The sequence below is a fragment of the Ovis canadensis genome, chromosome 6, assembly GCF_042477335.2.
Source record: "Ovis canadensis isolate MfBH-ARS-UI-01 breed Bighorn chromosome 6, ARS-UI_OviCan_v2, whole genome shotgun sequence".
NCBI lineage: Eukaryota > Metazoa > Chordata > Mammalia > Artiodactyla > Bovidae > Ovis > Ovis canadensis.
In genome coordinates this window covers 50,572,560-50,590,825 of record NC_091250.1, presented here as the reverse complement: position 1 = coordinate 50,590,825, position 18,266 = coordinate 50,572,560, and the positions used below count along the sequence as shown (strand labels likewise).

Below are 18,266 nucleotides of genomic sequence, written 5' to 3'. Positions count from 1 at the left end.
AGAATATATCATGGTGTACATGGAATTAATAATGATTGTTTTATTCCACAAATTTAATGAAATTGTTGCTATGAAGGTAAAAGATGGGAAAATGCACTTAGTGAATGCATTTTGGGGTAATGGTCATAAAAATAAATATTAATTTCTAATCATAATAATGAAAGGAAAAGGAGTTTCCACAAAAAGAAGGCTGATAGTAATATTGTATTGAAAAGCAATTATAATTTCATTAAAATTTAATCTGTTTCTCTAAACATTTTTCTTTAATAAGTTATCACTATGTACCTCAAATCATTATAATATAAGTTACATTAACTTGTACATTAATTCAGAGAAGGCAATGGCAACCCACTCCAGTACTCTTGCCTGGCAAATCCCATGGACAGAGGAGCCTGGTAGGCTGTAGTCCATGGAGTCGCTAGCAGTCGGACACGACTGAGTGACTTCACTTTCACTTTTCACTTTCATTCATTTGAGAAGGAAATGGCAACCCACTCCAGTGTTCTTGCCTGGAGAATCCCAGGGATGGGGGACCCTGGTGGGCTGCTGTCTTTGAGGTCGCACAGAGTCGGACACAACTGAAGCGATTTAGCAGCAGCAGCAGCAGCAGCAGCATACATTAAGTTGAATTGATTGACTTTTATCAGTGGATTTTGAATACTGCAGTAGATTTCTGTTGATGTAAAGCACTTCATTTACTTAGAATTTCTTTATAGTTCAGCTCTATGTAGTAAAAGCTGATGTATGAATGGCTGGGCAAGATAAAATATTCCAATTTTGTCTTTAATTTTGCAAATAATTTAAATAAAATAAAAATTTTTTTTTTCTAAATTGTGTATTGATCTAACCAGAGGGATAAATTCATTTGATAATCTTTATATGTGTAAAAAAATAGGTTGGCAAATAACGCCAAAACAAAGAAGTGAACCTATTCTATTCTGTCTTGACTCTCGTCTACCTGCAAATATTTTTTCTGATTTGTAGCTTAGTGATATTTTCTTGTTTCTGTAATTTAGATGACATTAATATTGACATATATTTGATACTTATGAATATATTTATTTTGTGACTTTATGTTTTATTATAGAATACAAGTCAATATTGTGTTTTTTAAACTAATTTTTCAAAGACCAAGAAATGGGCCTATATATTTTTATAGATCACTGTAGGTATTTAAGCACTAAATAAATTTTATGATAAAGCATTTTGAACCTGATTATGTTCATATATTAATATTGATGAAATATTTGTCCTTTCTGTCATTTGACAGTTTTTATTTTAGTTGTTAAAATATAATTCTTTTTACTATTACTTGAAAGAATATAAATTTAATTTTTCAAATAGAAAGCTCTCATTTTATAAGGAAAAAAAGAGGTTCTCTGCAATTCCTTGTGGTGTATCACTTCTGCTTATTCAGTTGTGTTTCTTCATACCTTAATACAAAATACATTAATATGAAATACTTTTGTAAGTTGAATTATATTGCTTCGCAACATACTTCCAATGTGATACTTTGAACAAATGAAATATAAAAGTATTAAAATAACTGTGGGTTTCTTATTAAGTCAGAAAATGCTCTAATTTGTGTGCCGTACTGTTCTATTTAACAGGTTTAAAATTCGAGACAGTTTGTTACTTGCCTGTGCCTGACGTATTGATGTGCGGGCATGGGTGCTCAGTCGCTTCAGTCGTGTCCCACTTTTTGTGACCTATGTACTGTAGCCCGCCAGGCTCCTCTGTCCATACCATTCTCCAGGCAAGAATACTGGAGTGGGCTGCCATGCCTTCCTCCAGGGGGTCTTCCTGAACCAGGCATCAAACCCCCATCTCCTGTGGCTCCTGCATTGCAGGCAGATTCTTTACTGCTGAACCACTGGGGAAGCCTGACATATTGATGGTTATCAGTAAATAATTATTGATTTTGTTAAATTATTGACATTCTCAGGACTGTGTTAAGTACTGTAGGAATTGCAAAGGGGGAATAATTGCACCACATTTACTTTAAGGATGCAAGTAGAAGAACTATTACAAACCACATGGGAAAAAATTAATGTTAGTAATTAAAGTTAGTAAATTAATGTTAGCCACATGAAGATGAGGAAGTCTTCATAAAGAAACAATGTTATTTGAAATTTGATGGAAGTGTAAATAAAAGAAATTTGGTTCAACTTGCAACTGTATAGAAGAAAGAAAGTATCAAGGAAAATTTGAAAGGTTGGACTTTTTAAAATATTATCAAACAGCACAGTGAAGGATCATTTGTATATGAAAATAATTGTTGTCCGACTCTTTGTGACCCCATGGACTTACCGCTCCAGGCTCCTCTGTCCATGGAATTCTGCAGATAAGAATACTGAAACAGGTTGCCATATCCTACTACAAGGAAACTTTGTGACCCATGGATCAAGCCAGTGTCTCTTGCATTTTCTGCACGGAGACGGAATCTTTACCACATCTTTACATATACCTAAGAAATTCATAGAAAACTAAACCTTGTATAGGGCTAGCAATTAAGTGTTCTTAAAAATTTCCTCAGTATTACACATGAATTCTTTTTCTGGATAATACATTTTTCCCCCCAAGCATCAGATAGTTAAAATTAATGTTCAAAAAGGACATTATTGTTTGTCATCAAAATAGCTTGTCAGTAAGACATCTCATCCCCAGTTAATTGAGATATTATTATATCAATAGCATCATAAGATATTATTAGGTAAATATTATTTTCATATATTATAATGATACAACACTAGAAATTCTGAGAACACAAGAACTCTATGCTCAGTTGTGGCACTGAGTCATAGATGTTTTTCTCTAGCAGGAAGTACAGTAAATAGTTGATATCATTCTTTGGGCAAATGTACTCTGCTTAGGTGTGTGTATAATTGATGGTCTTATGTTCCATGAAGCCTGGCATGCTGCAGTCCATGGGGTTCCAAAGATTAGGACATGTCTGAGAGCTTGAAGAACAACAATAAATATTCCATAAAACCAGGATGTATTGCACATAAAGGGAATTTTTAAGAGAAAGACTTTTAATCTTTCCTATCATTAGCAAAAGGCATGTTTTAGACCCTTTTATAAGTAATATTGTAAAAAAAAAGTCTGTGATGTAACAAAGTATGAATATGTTACTTTGTATTTGCTCTTTAGGTATTTGGGGAATGAAAATAGACTCAATGCAAATGGCATTTTCAGAAAATAATAAATATGTTTAGTTTTATTAATAATTTTTCAGGAAGCAAATTTGAATATGTAGATAGAGCTTATATTGCTGAATTTTGTTTTGTTTTAAATGCTTATTTGTTTATTTGGCTGTGCTGGGTCTTAGTTGCAGCATGAAACTTTTTTTTTTTTTTACTGTTTTGCAAAATAATTATACAGTTTTAATCATAAAATACAATAAAAAATATTGGGGGATTATATTGAGCTACCAGTAACAAGAAATGACCACAGGCTTCCTGACAGAAGGAAGGTACTTATTCTTAGAGGGAAACAAAACTTATTTCAAACAATGTTCACATTTCATATGATTTCTGTCCACTGTGAATTCTTTAATGAGCCTGCACATAAGTAGAAGTGAGGGTTTAGCATGTGAACTCTTAATTGCAACATGTGGGATCTAGTTCCCCAACTAGGGATAGAACCCTGGCCCTCTGCACTGGGAGTGGGGTCTTAACCACCGAACCACCAGGAAAGCCCCAGATCACTGGGTTTTGAATTAAAATGAAATTATTAATAGTATTTGTTCTATAGGCACATACCTTTATCATCTTTTCCTGTATTAGATGATGAAGGAATATATATAAATGATTGATTACTTTAATGAAAGTGATCTCAGGGTAGTGTTTAGAAAGTATTATAAGTGAAAGCTAAAGAACTGAAATGGTTCTTGGCAAAAAGTTGACCTTAACACCAATTACAAGATAACAAAATACACTTCTTAACCATTTTCCTAGTGCACAAAGAAGAATGAAGGCTAGAAATAATGATCTCTCTCTAACATATATTTAAAAAATACTAGATTTCCAAGAATTTTAATTGTGACAGCATTCTTTTCCATGTTACCATGTTCATCTCAAGCCAATTACACACAATTTAATCGTGGTATTTTATTGAGTGGGTCTTGCTTTCATTAGAGTTACAAATATTTGATAATGATTTATTTCTGTTGCCTTATTGAAGTGATGCAAACTCACATAGTGAAATGCGAAATCAAGGAGATGGCATCTGTAACATTCGTTTTCTTTTGTTATGAAAATAGAATCCCAAAAGACATTATTTATTTTCCTTTATGCCATAAATGATGACAAGAAAAAACTGCACTTGCTAATTATATTTTTATACTCACTAGTTTTCTACTTGTATTTCTATTTTTACTACTTAATAATAAAAGTTACTTTTAATTTATTCCCTTGCATTGTTGTTGTTCAGTCGCTGTGTCTGACTCTTTGCAACCCCATGAACTGCAGCACACCAGGCTTCCCTGTCATTCACTGTCTTCCTGAGTTTGCTCAAACTCATGTCCATTGAGTGAGTAATGCCATCCAACTATCTTATCCTCTGTCTTCCCCTTCCCTTCTTTGCCCTTCTCCTCTTTTGATAATGGAAACCTTCAATCTTTACTTTAAAATTTTGTACAAATTCAGATATTGGTTTAAAATAGATATGAAATCTATGGAGATATTAATTCATATAAATGTTAACTTTTCTTAAAAAGTGAAATGTTTTAATGTGATACTTTAGTATTTTAGTCCTGTATTGCCTGAATAATATAAAATAATTTACCTTTTATTAATATAAAGAATAGAGTTAGCAACTCTGGTCTCTAAGAGTTAGCCACTCATAGCTTTAAGAATCTCAGTTTGCTAATTTTTTATACAGAAATAAAAAACACAATAATCAAAACAAAATATCATCCTTTGCTTGTTTTTATAATGCCAATATATCATTTTAGTGAATTATATACATTTGTCATTCATATTTACAAAATGTATTTTTTTGAACTTATAGTGGGGAAATCTCACCAATAAGGGCTGATAGAATAATTTTTGAAAATATTTATTAAAACTATATTTTGGTATATGAAGATCCATAAGATTAAACAGGACCTAGCATAGAGCAAGCTGTGTTTGAAAATACTCTGTGCTTACCATGTTGAGAGGTAAAGGTAACTCTGTTATAGTGAGTGAATATTCTTGCCTGGGAAATTCTATGGACACAGAAGCCTGATGGGTGACAGTCCATGGGGTTGCAAATGAGTTGGACACTACTTAGCAACTAAAGAACAACAGCAAATGTTTCATTTACCCAATCAGGAAATAAAAACCAAATAACTCCCTGGAGTAGTAATTAGTGAAACAGTTACTTCACTGTTAACAGTGAACAGTGAAAATATAACAGTGAAATTATATAATTTTGTGTATATATATATATACACACATATATTGGCATATTATTTTCTTCTCCACTGCATATATGGATATGCAAAACTCAGCTTTTATGAAACCTATGCCTGCGTATGTGTTCAGCACTTCAGTTGTGTTCGACTCTTTGTGACCCTGTGGACAGTACCCCACCAGGCTCCTCTGTCCATGGGATTTCCCAGGCAAGAATACAGGAGTGGGTTTTTCTATGCCCTCCTCATGAAATTTTATATACTCAGCCTGTTCTGTCATCTGCTTTGGATTATATGTGTATCTTGTCCCTTTTATGTCTCTCATTTTTCACTGTTCATGTAATTATCTTTCTGGGATATTACAAATTATTTGAAAGCATATACCAAGTTATTTGACTTCATCTTTTTTTTCCCCAAGTAAAACAGCCAACGTAATTAATTGTAAGGCCAGTTGCAGGATATATTTTAGACAGGTGTGTTTCACTGAAGATCTGTAATAGCTACATCATACATTTTCAATAATAAAATATTCTCTTGTTAGTCAATTTATGGAAGCTTCTGTATTTAGGTTAGTAGAGAATGAAACTTATAACCCAGTGTCACCTAATCATAATGGAGGATGAATCAAAGAATGTAAACTAGATTGACTAGTTTGAAAAATTCTCTTCACATTTAAATAATGATCAGAGCAGTTCTCCTGTGTCATTAAATATATACATAAACAAGTATTAAAGTCTAGAGCATCTCATATCTTGCCTTTTAGACATTTTAAGGGTTCTTATAAAGTCATTTATCTAAAATATAACAGTATAGAAATGCAATTAGTAGCATGTTTATAAAACCACAAGTAGAGAGTATCTTAGTAATTCTCTTTGACGGAATGATTTCTTTTATAAGCAACACTTCCTTGTGTAGTAACATGTCCTAGCTTTCTTTATTTTTCACAAGATCATAATTATCTTTATTGCAATGAAGAGACAAGGCCAAAGGTCATAAAATGGGCCTTATGGAATAGTTACATATTAATAGACTGATCGGAGCTTGTTTTTTCAACACTAGCTCTAGACATTCAGTTTTATTTTTATTCAATAACAAGCAGGCTCTGGAAAATTAATTCACAGTAATGAAACACAAGAGATTGATTTATAAATGATAGCACATACTTTATTTATAAAAAAGATTGATATTTCTTTATTAGAATCTCATTATCTTTAAGTTCAGTGAGGAAAGAAAACACGCCTCTTTAGTTCATTGTTAAATCCCTAGAGTTTAGAAAATTGATTTTTGAATTACTTCATTAATATCTATTTAGTTTGCTCTTAATGGCTTACAGTCATTTGGGAGATTTCATGAGTAATTAGTATTGTTGACAGATTTTTAAACGTCTGCTTAGGGAATACTTAGTAATAATTGTGCTTGATTTGATATTTAATTTATTAATATTATGAATTTAGTAAAAAATTAGCATTTCCTTATAATTAAACAATCACTCTTCTCATAGCAACCACATAAATCTTACATAAAAAATAAATAAGAATATGTATTAAATTTCCCATGGCCTCTAAACATTGGTTAGTTTTTATATCATCAAATTCTTCTCAGTGTTTTATTTTCACATACCAAGCCTAATATATCAATTTATCTTAAATGCTTTAGCTACTTAACTGTACATATTACCATGCTGTGCTGTGCTGGGCTCAGTCTCATCCAACTCTTTGCAACCCCATGGACTGTAGCCTGCCAAACTCCTTGGTCCATGGAATTTTCTAGGCAAGAATACTGGAGCAGGTTGCCATTTCCTTCTGCAGATATTACCATGATTCCAGAGCAAATTGATAGGATTACCCTAAAACTGGTTACAAATGTGTTCATACTAGGAATTTGCATTTCTTTGGGCTTCCCTTGTGGCTCAGCTGGTAAAGAATCCACCTGCAATGTGGGAGATCTGGGGTTGATCCCTGGGTTGGGAAGATCCCCTAGAGAAGGAAAAGGCTACCTACTCCAGTATTCTGGCCTGGAGAATTCCACAAACTGTATAGTCCATGGCGCCTCAAAGAATCAGACATGACTGAGTGACTTTCACTTTCATTAGCCTTTTAAAACTGCCCCTGATTTTTTGTTTTAGACAAATCTTGTTTTCTGGCAACAAAAGAATGATCCAAAACTATTGTGTATTTTCTCTTCGTTTTATTTCCCTAGTAATTAAAGAGCCCTGGCTCTTTTTTGTTGGTGGATATTGGATAGCAAGTATCTAGAATGTCCTTAAGTGTTGGCAAAAGTACCATTGCTACTATTGGTCTCTTTTAAGGAGACATACGAAAAGACCTCTTTTAGGTCTGTAAATTCACATTGATTTTCCTTCTGTAACATCATGTTGTTACATCTGTTCTTTTCTTTTGATGTTTCACCAACTTCAAAGACTCTACTACATTAATAAGAAAGTTGCTTCGTAAGCAATATATCAAAGCAAGGCAATTTGGAATAAGCAGATTAAAGAACACTTCTTCCAGACCAGTGATGGACCAGCCTGCTAGTCCAAATGTCAAGGGTCACCTCCTAAATGAGAATAAATCAAAACAATGTAGCAAATTTTCCAAATATAATTTGTTCACTTTGTTGGTGTTTCTTTCTTAAACTAAATGATATAACAGGGGTAGAGTTTATAAATAGTTCCTTGTTACCAAAATAAAATCTTTCATAACTTTATTTTCAAGCTGAGGATAGATTCAGTTCAGTTCAGTTCAGTCACTCAGTCGTGTCCGACTCTTTGTGACCCCATGAATCGCAGCACACCAGGCCTCCCTGTCCATCACCAACTCCCGGAGTTCACTCAGACTCACATCCATCGAGTCAGTGATGCCATCCAGCCATCTCATCCTCTGTCGCCCCCTTCTCCTCCTGCCCCCAATCCCTCCCAGCATCAGAGTCTTTTCCAACGAGTCAACTCTTCACATAAGGTGGCCAAAGTACTGGAGTTTCAGCTTCAGCATCATTCCTTCCAAAGAAATCCCAGGGCTGATCTCCTTCAGAATGGATTGGTTGGATCTCCTTGCAGTCCAAGGGACTCTCAAGAGTCTTCTCCAACACCACAGTTCAAACTCATCAATTCTTTGGCGCTCAGCCTTCTTCACAGTCCAACTCTCACATCCATACATGACCACAGGAAAAACCACAGCCTTGGCTAGATGGACCTTAGTTGGCAAAGTAATGTCTCTGCTTTTGAATATGCTATCTAGGTTGGACATAACTTTTCTTCCAAGGAGTAACCTTATCAGCCATTAGATCCAAAATAGGGTTGAACAGTTCAACCTTGAAAAGATCATGTATGTTTCTGGACCTCGGGAATTGCTAGAACCAAGAATCAGAAGACCTACTAATATAACACTTGACATTTTCCCAGTAAACTTAATCTGGTCTTAACCATGCAGTAAAGTCCAAGGTCCCTGTGATGCACACCTTGTAATATCTAACACCAGACAGAACCACTTCTCATTTTTCTGAAAAGGCTGTCATCAGCAAGTTTGGATAAAATGCCCATCTTGGATCATCCACCAAGAACAGGAAGTTTGGCTTATTTAAGAACCTGGTATATTTTTCTATAGCTAGGTACATCAAATGAAGTAATTTCAAATTTAAGGGAGAAATGCTATGCAAAACATATAAGCTTACATTGAGAAAGATGTCCTTACATAGCATAACACAGAATTATATGCTAGCCATGCATTTATTTCCTTTCTTCTAATCTCCGTTGTTTTCTAAATGTTGTTGGTTGTGTAAGTGTGCTGGGGCTGTGATAACAAAATACTACAACTGGGCGGCTTAAACGGCAGACATGTATTTTCCTATAGTTCTGGGGGCTGGGCATCCAAGATCGAAGTGTAGGCAGGTGTGGATTCTCCTGAAGTCTCTTTCCTTGGCTTGCAGATGGCTGCCTTCTTGCTGTGTCCTCCCACGGCTGTCCCTGTCTTTCTTGTCTGTCCTAATATTTCCTATAAGAACACCAGTCATATTAGGGCCCGTACTTGTGAGTTGATTTAACTGTAGCTTCTTCTTTAATGGTACTATCTTCAAAAATAATCACTTTCCAAGGTACTACTGTTCAACCCTATTTTGAATTTGACAGTTGATAATCTATCCTCAGCTTGAAAATAAAGTTATAAAAGATCCATTTTATGAATTTTGGATGAAAACAGGTAAGACGATAATATTGGTCAATGAAATTCAAAATACAAGTATATAAAATTATTAAGGCTAATTTGAAGCTATATCAATTACTACACCTTAATTATTAAAGAATTTTTAAACCAATGTATTTTTGACTCCTTGATTAAAATTCTCATATTTGAATACTGCGCAATAGAACTTAGAAATAGTATCCTTGTAATATATGCTTAAATAAACTCTTAATTTTCCACAATCAACTTCAATTATATTTCTTTCATTGTTTCAATATTCTGTTTTGCATTTTTAAGAATGGCAGCTTATCTTGTGTTGCCTATGTTTGTAATTTTCTTGAAGAGACCACTAGTTTCTCCCATTCTATTGTTTTCCTCTATTTCTTTGCATTGATCACTGAGGAAGGCTTTCTTATCTTTCCTTGCTGTTCTCTGGAACTCTGCATTCAAATAGGTATCTTTCCTTTTCTCCTTTGCCTGTAGCTTCTCTTCTTGTCTCAGCTATTTGTAAGTCCTCCTCAGACAACCATTTTGCCTTTTTGCATTTCTTTTTCTTGGGGGTGGTCTTGATCACTGCTTCCTGTACAATGTCACGAACTTCCGTACATAGTTCTTCAGGCACTCTATCAGCTCTAATCCCTTGAATCTATTTGTCACTTCCACTGTATAATCGTAAGGTCATTGATTTAGGCCATACTGAATGGTCTAGTGGTTTCCCCTACTTTCTTCAATTTAAGTCTGAATTTGCCAATGACGAGTTCATAACCTGAGCCACAGTGAGTTCCTAGTCAGACTGTTTTCATTCCAATTCCAAAGAAGGGCAATGCCAAATAATTTTCAAACTACCTCACAATTGCATTCATCTCACATGCTAGCAAACCAATGCTCAAAATTCTCCAAGCCAGGCTTCAACACATGTGAACCAAGAATGTCCAGATGTTCGAGCTGAATTTAGAAAAGGCAGAGGAAAATTACTAACATCCGTTGGATCATCATGAAAGCAAGAGAGTTTCAGAGAAACATCTACTTCTGCATTATTGACTATGCCAAGCCTTTGAGTGTGTGGATTACCACAAACTGTGGAAATTCTTCAAGAGATGGGAATATCAGACCACCTGCCCTGCCTCCTGGGAAATCTGTATGCAGGTCAAGAGGCAGCTGTTAGAACTGGACATGGAACATAAACTGGTTCCAAATTGGGAAAGGAGTACATCAAGGCTGTATATTGTCACCCTGCTTATTTAACTTATATGCAGAGTACATCATGAGATATGCTGTGTTGGATGAAGCACAAACTGGAATCAAGATTGCCGGGAGAAATATCAATAACCTCAGATATGCAGATGACACCACCCTTATGGCAGAAAGTGAAGAGGAACTAAAAAGCCTGTTGATGACAGTGAAAGAGGAGAGTGAAAAAGTTGGCTTAAAGCTCAACATTCAGAAAACGAAGATCATGGCATCTGGTCCCAGCACTTTATGGTAAACAGATGGGGAAACAGTGGAAACAGTGACACACTTTATTTTGGGGACTCCAAAATCACTGCAGATGGTGACTGCAGCCATGAAATTAAATGACGTTTGCTCCTTGGAAGCAAAGGTATGACCAACCTAGACAGCATATTAAAAAGCAGAGATATTACTTTACCAACAAAGATCCATTCCATCAAAACTATGGTTATTCCAGTAGTCATGTAAGGATGTGAGAGTTGTACTATAAAGAAAGCTGAGCACTGAAGAATTGATGTTTTTGAACTATGGTGTTGGAGCAGACTCTTGAGAGTCCCTTGGACTGAAAGGAGATCAAACCAGTCCATCCTAATGGAGATCAGTCCTGAATATTCATTAGAAGGACTGATGGTGAAGCTGAAACTCCAATACTTTGGTCACCTGATGCAAAGAGCTGACTTACTTGAAAAGACCCTGATACTGAGAAAGATTGAAGGTGGGAGGAGAAGGGGACAACAGAGGATGAGATAGTTGTGTGGCATTGCTGACTTTATGGACATGAGTTTGAGTAAGCAACGGGATTTGGTGAGGTACAGTCCATGTGGTTGTAAAGAGTTGTACCCGACTCAGCAACTGAACTGAACTGGTATTCATAATATCTTTGATGCTATATAAATAAGCAACTTATTTTCAGTGGTCTATCCTTGCCACATGACATCATAGAGCATCCAAGAAGCAGTTGCTTCTATTTATAAACTAATAGATCCCTTGTACTTAATACAGACACAGTATAATACAATTGAATCCAATATAGTAATAGTTCCTTATAACTTAATATAAAGAAGCACATGTATTTGGTTATATTTATCACCTTTGAAACTACTATGCTCTATTCACAGATAACATGTGTTTCTAAAGTTCAATAATATTTAAGTCAATTTTTTTTACAATATTCAGTTCAGTTCAGTTCAGTCGCTCAGTCGTGTCCCACTCTCTGTGACCCCAAGAATCACAGCACACCAGGCCTCCCTTTCCATCACTAACTCCTGTAGTTCACCCAGACTCACGTCCATCAAGTTGGTGATGCCATCCAGCCATCTCATCCTCTGTCGTCCCCTTCTCCTCCTGCCCCCAATTCCTCCCAGCATCAGGGTCTTTTCCAGTGAGTCAACTCTTCACAGGAGGTGGCCAAAGTATTAGAGTTTCAGCCTCAGCATCAGTCCTTCCAATGAACACCCAGGACTGGTCTCCTTTAGGATGGACTAGTTGGATCTCCTTGCAGTTCAAGGGACTCTCAAGAGTCTTTTCCAACACCACAGTTCAAAAGCATCAGTTCTTCAGTGCTCAGCTTTCTTCACAGTCCAACTCTCATATCCATACATGACTACTGGAAAAAGCATAGCCTTGACTAGACGGACCTTTGTTGGCGAGGTAATATCCCGGCTTTTTAATATGCTGTCTAGGTTGGTCATAACTTTCCTTTCAAATGAGAGTGGTATGTTTAAAAGCTGCAATATCTCTGATTTAATTCCAAGAACTAGAGTGTTTGTATCCATTTGACAACATTGTTAGGCTTACTTTAACAAATATTATACTTCTTTAAATATAAATAATGGTAATATTCAAATCAATGGAAAAGGTAATCTGGAATATTATGGTATCATATTTAACATTTAGGTGGTACTTCTTGATGTTCTTTTTTTGTTGTTGTTACTTTTGTTATTTTAATCCTAGTTTCTATGAGTAATTTCTTACTTTTCTTAACGTGTGTGTGTGTGTGTGTGTGTGTGTGTGTGTGTGTGAGTTGCTCAGTTATGTTCGACTCTTCACATCCCCATGGATTGCAGCTCACGAGGCTTCTCTGTCAATGGAATTCTCCAGGCAAGAAATCTGGAGTGGGTAGCCATCCCCTTCTCCAGGGAATCTTCCTGACCAAGGGATGAAACGTGGGTCTCATGCATTGTAGGCAGATTCTCTACTGTTTGAGCTATCAGGGAAGTTGTTTTTTAACCTGGTCTCTACCAATGATATACAAATACACAGATCAGGAATGTAGTCCTCCTTTAAGAGTTTCTACCTCTGCCCATCACTGATTTCCCTCAAGATTTCTCAATATCTCCTTCTAGTTTACTATACTATTTGCCCTCTTGAAAAAGAAATGAAAAAGTAACATGATCTAGCTCTGATATTTGTGACATAAAATTCAATAATTAATTTTTAACTTAATTGATATTAATTTATACTGTGAATCCCTCCTAATCCAAAGCAAATGATTGGGAAACAGTAACTGGATCCCCCCTTTCAACAATACACATTTCAGAGTTGGCACTGTTTAAAAAAACTGTTTGAGAAATAATTCATTAAATGTGTTAGAAGACTATTACTCAGATTGGTATGATAAATATCTAAAGGTTTACTTCACACTCTTCCATACTTTTGAAAAACCTCTTTGTGCATTTTTAATGAGTTAAAATTTTTATAATTATTGAAATTTTTTTGTTCTAATAATGTTAAAGCTTGTGAGATAAAATAATTTCTGGGGTTCAGTTAAAGCAGTTCTTTGCAAAGTTTGAGTTCTTTTTTACTTCATGACATCTAAATGTGGGTATTTGCCTTAGTTTCTCAGTGTTTTAGTTTCTAACTATTGATTTTGCTTTTTTTTCAGGATGTTTTGAATAATTTGGGCTCTTGTGAACTGGATGAAGATGATCTAATGCTTGATTTGGAATTTTTAGAGGAACAGAATCTTCATCCTTCAGGTAAGTATTGAGGAAACACAATTTCTTACAACTCAGGTCTTAGTCGTTTAGCTTGCATTTGATCAGCTAAATATTGCTTTAGGCTGCATTCAGGCTTTTCAGTAGTCCCCAGTTTGTCTATTCCGTGTGCAGGATGAATGGTAGGTAACCTGGATACATTATTCTGCTGATCTTATAACCTATTATGAAAGTAAGTTTTGTTGGAAGATAATTATTAAATAAGAAAAAATATGAAACAAAGCTGTTTCCATGGGGGAAATTCTGATGAAACACTTAATGAAAAAGTTAATATCTTATTTTTTTTAAGAGGGGAACAATAATATAATCCTGTCTTTCACTTATTTGATATCAGCAAATGAAAGTTTTGTGGATTTAAGTTTACTCTTTCAGATCTTAGCCATCTCAGTAATAACTGTGCTAGATAATGCAGTAGGATCGACCTCAAAAGTAATAAATACCACTAGAAACCAAAAACACACACTCATAAACACATATACACAGAGAGATACAGTGTGTGAGAAACAAATTCTTGCTAAATAAATTAAGAAGGGAACCCATTATATATGTTTGTATTTATATTTGTATTAAGGTGTTAAAGTATAATATTTTCAATAACAAAATTATTGCTTTTGATGTAGGATATAGGGATTAATTGTTCAGTCAAATTTAAATATTTGACTACAATGGCAAGGTTTTACTTTTTTAATGCTAAAAATACTTTGAATATAGTCATTTTCAAGTGAAAGCAGAAGTAACATTAAAGTAGAATTTCAAAATATTGAGTCCTACTGCATACATTTGAGAAAATCCACTCTTGGAATTTATTGTCCATGTTTTAAAATTTTATGAATTAGACATAATCTCTAAGGTTGTTGACAGGTATAATATTTTATCATGGATTTTTGTTCATGCAGTATGTTACATATAATAACAGTTGTCAAAACAATGTTTTAATTTGCCTTCAATTTTTAATATTTTTAATTTACTTTTTAATTGGAAGAACATTGCTTTACAATGTTGTGATGGTTTCTGCCATTCAACAATGCAAATCAGCCATAATTAGACATATATTACCTCCCTCTTGAGCCTTCCCATCTAGATCATCACAGAGTGCCAGACTGTCTCGCTGTGTTATATAACAACTTCTCACCAGTTATTTAACATATGATAATGTACCTACTCCTTGGAAGGAAAGTTATGACCAACCTAGACAGCATATTAAAAAGCAGATACATTACATTGCCAACAAAGGTCAATGTAGTCAAGGCTATGGTTTCTCCAGTAGTCATGTATGTTTGTGAGAGCTGGACTATAAAGAAAGCTGAGAGCAGAATTGATGCTTTTGAACTGTGGTGTTGGAGAAGACTCTTGAGAGTCCCTTGGACTGCGAGGAGGTCCATCCAGTCCATCCTAAAGGAGATCAGTCTTGAGTATTCATTGGAAGGACTGATGTTGAAGCTGAAACTCTAATACTTTGGCCACCTGATGTGAAGAACCAACTCATTGGAAAAGACCCTGATGCTGGGAAAGATTGAGGGCAGGGGGAAAGGGGACGACAGAGGATGAGATGGTTGGATGCCATCATCGACTTGATGGACATGAGTTTGGGTAAACTCCGGGAGCCAGTGATGGACGGGACAGCCTGGTGTGCTGTCGTCCATAGGGTCGCAAAGAGTCAGACACGACTGAGCGGCTGAACTGAACTGAACTGAACTGAATGTGTATATGTCTATGATACTTCCTCCATTCATCCCATTCTCTCCTTCCCCACTGTGCCCATAAGTCTGTTCTCTTTATCTGTGTCTCCATTCCTTCCCTGCAAATAGGTTCATCAATACCATTTTTCTAGATTCTGTATATATGCATTAGTATACAATATTTTTTTTAAATCTTTCTGACTTACTTCATTCCGTATAACAGACTCTAGATTCATCAACCTCACTAGAACTGACTCCAATTTGTTCTTTATATGGTTAAGTAATATTCCATTTGTGGTATATAAGCTTCTTATTCCATTCCTCTGTGATGGACATCTAGGTTGCTTCCATGTCCTAGCTATTGTAAATAGTGCTGCTATGAACATTGGCATACATGTGCCTTTTTCAGTTATGGTTTTCTCAGGGTATATGGCCAGAGGTGGGATTGCTGGGTCAGGTGGTAGTTTTATTTCTCATTTTTAAAGGAATTTACATACTCCTCTCCATAATGGCTGTATCAGTTTATTTATATTCTCCTCAACAGTGCAAGAGGGTTCCCTTTTCTCCAAATCCTCTCCAGCATTTACTCTTAGTAGATTTTTTGATGATGGCCATCCTGACTGATGTGTGAAATGATACCTTGTTGTAGTTTTAATTTGCATTTCTCTAATAATTGAGCATCTTTTCATGTGTTTATTAGCCATCTGTATGTCTTTTTTGGAGAAATAGCTGTTTAGGTCCTCTGCCCATTTTTTATTGGACTGTTTGTTTTTCTGATATTGAGCTATATGAGCTGTTTATATATGTTGGACATTAATCCCTTGTCAGTTGTTTCATTGGCAGTTATTTTCTTCTATTCTGCAGGTTGTCTCTTAATCTTACCTTTGCTGTGCCCAAGGTTTTAAATTTCATTAAGTCCTATTTGTTTATTTTGGTTTTTATTTCCATTACTCTAGGAGGTGGGTCAAAGAGCATCTTACTATGATTTATATCAAAGAGTGTATTGCCTACATTTTCCTCTAAGAGCTTTATAGTTTCTGGCCTTACATTTAAGTCTAATCCATTTTGAGTTTGTTTTTGTGTGTGGTGTTAGGATTTTAGGCTAATATCAAAAATAAGCTAATTTTTTTAAACTTAAATGCCAATAAATTTAGGATAACCATTTCTTGGGACATTATTCATGGATTTGATTTTACAGATATGTTAAAAATATATTTTTTTACTTTTATGCAAATGCCTTATATAATTTTGCCATTCATATGTATTTATTTTAAAGAGTTACACATGGTGCCAGTGTACACTTTTTTTGTCAACATCTGCCAAAACTACACACACATTTACCTTTAGATCAACTATCTAACATTTATAAATTTAATTGTAAAACACTGGAAGTTTACAAAATAATATATGCAAAAAGCTACTCATTGCAAAATATTGGAAACATCTCAGATGTCCTTCAACAGGATATTTGTTGAACATACAGTGGTACATTGAGCAGTCATTAAAGGGAATCATTATGGTCTCTATATATGCCATAGCATGATGGTAAAAATATATTTTTAGTGGTGGACTTTTCAGTAATTGAATTGATAGAAAGTACCTAACGTCATTGACCTCTAGCTTTAGTTCAAGTGTAACAAGTAGACATTTTGTCTGTTAATGAAATGACTAGAGAACTACACAGCAACACTACTCCTGCCCACAAATACTAAATCTATTTAAGTCTCTTAATTAAACCATAATTTTACAGGAAGTATTGGGATGAGGAGAGAGGGAATGTAAAATGCTATGATGGGATTGCCAATAAGTAAATATAGAACATGGGGAATTCTACAGGACATATGGTCTGGATTTTTCAACAAGTAAATGACATGATAAAAAGAAGGGTATTATAGTTTAAAAGTGGCAAATGCAATGTGACACCTTTTTTTGCAAAACATAAAACACTGTAAAATATATATTTATGAGTTTATCAGAGAAGTTTGAATAGGGAGGGAATAATTATCACAGAATTATTTTTATTTTTTGGGTGTTATTTTTCTTTAATTTTGTTTTTGAGGAAAACTCAAAACATGTGGTTGAAATGATATGGTATCTGAGATTTGCTTTACTAACAAATATGGAGGAAGGAATAGATGGAAACAGTGTTGGTAAATTATTGAAAATTATCAAAGCTTGGGGTAAAAGTTTCATTGACCAATTGTAATGTTTTCTCTATTTTGGTGTTTTTAAAGATTTTTCACAATAAAAGTAAAACCAATTTGAATAAACTGAATATTAGGCAACATAGCAATCTGAGCTGTGTTTGTTAGGCAACCATGATAAAGGGCAAAGGGTGCCTTAAAAATATAGAAGAGCACGACTGAGCATCTTCACTTTACTTTTCACTTTCATGGAGAAGGAAATGGCAACCCACTCCAGTGTTCTTGCCTGGAGAATCCCAGGGACGGGGGAGCCTGCTGGGCTGCCGTCTGTGGGGTCACACAGAGTTGGACACAACTGAAGCAACTTAGCAGCAGCAGCAGCTTAATTTATTTGCTTGGGGACAAAAATGAACATTTATAAATTTTATCTCTTATAAAATAATGAGTGCAGTGTATTTCATTAGTTTATTATAAAAATGATAAAACAAATATGATGAATCTCCTGAATCTGCTTTAAGGTGTAGATAACTTGGTTGAGGCCAGAACAAGAGTACCTTATGAATCAACAGAGTTAACCAAATTGTTCAGAAGATAAATAATGTTTACTTTGCGTATCAGAAGAACAGTTTTAATGAGTGAGATAG

General features: G+C 34.9%; 1 protein-coding gene across 4 annotated transcripts in view; it reads left to right on the top strand.

Annotated features, from left to right (window-relative positions):
- The window catches only part of CCSER1 (coiled-coil serine rich protein 1), a 1,477,979-nt gene that overhangs the window by 266,839 nt on the left and 1,192,874 nt on the right, over nt 1–18,266 (top strand). For all 4 annotated transcript variants that reach the window (XM_069593698.1, XM_069593699.1, XM_069593700.1 and 1 more), the window contains exon 4: nt 13,688–13,781. In XM_069593698.1, the coding sequence (XP_069449799.1) occupies nt 13,688–13,781 (94 nt within the window). The remainder of the gene's footprint in view (nt 1–13,687; nt 13,782–18,266) is intronic.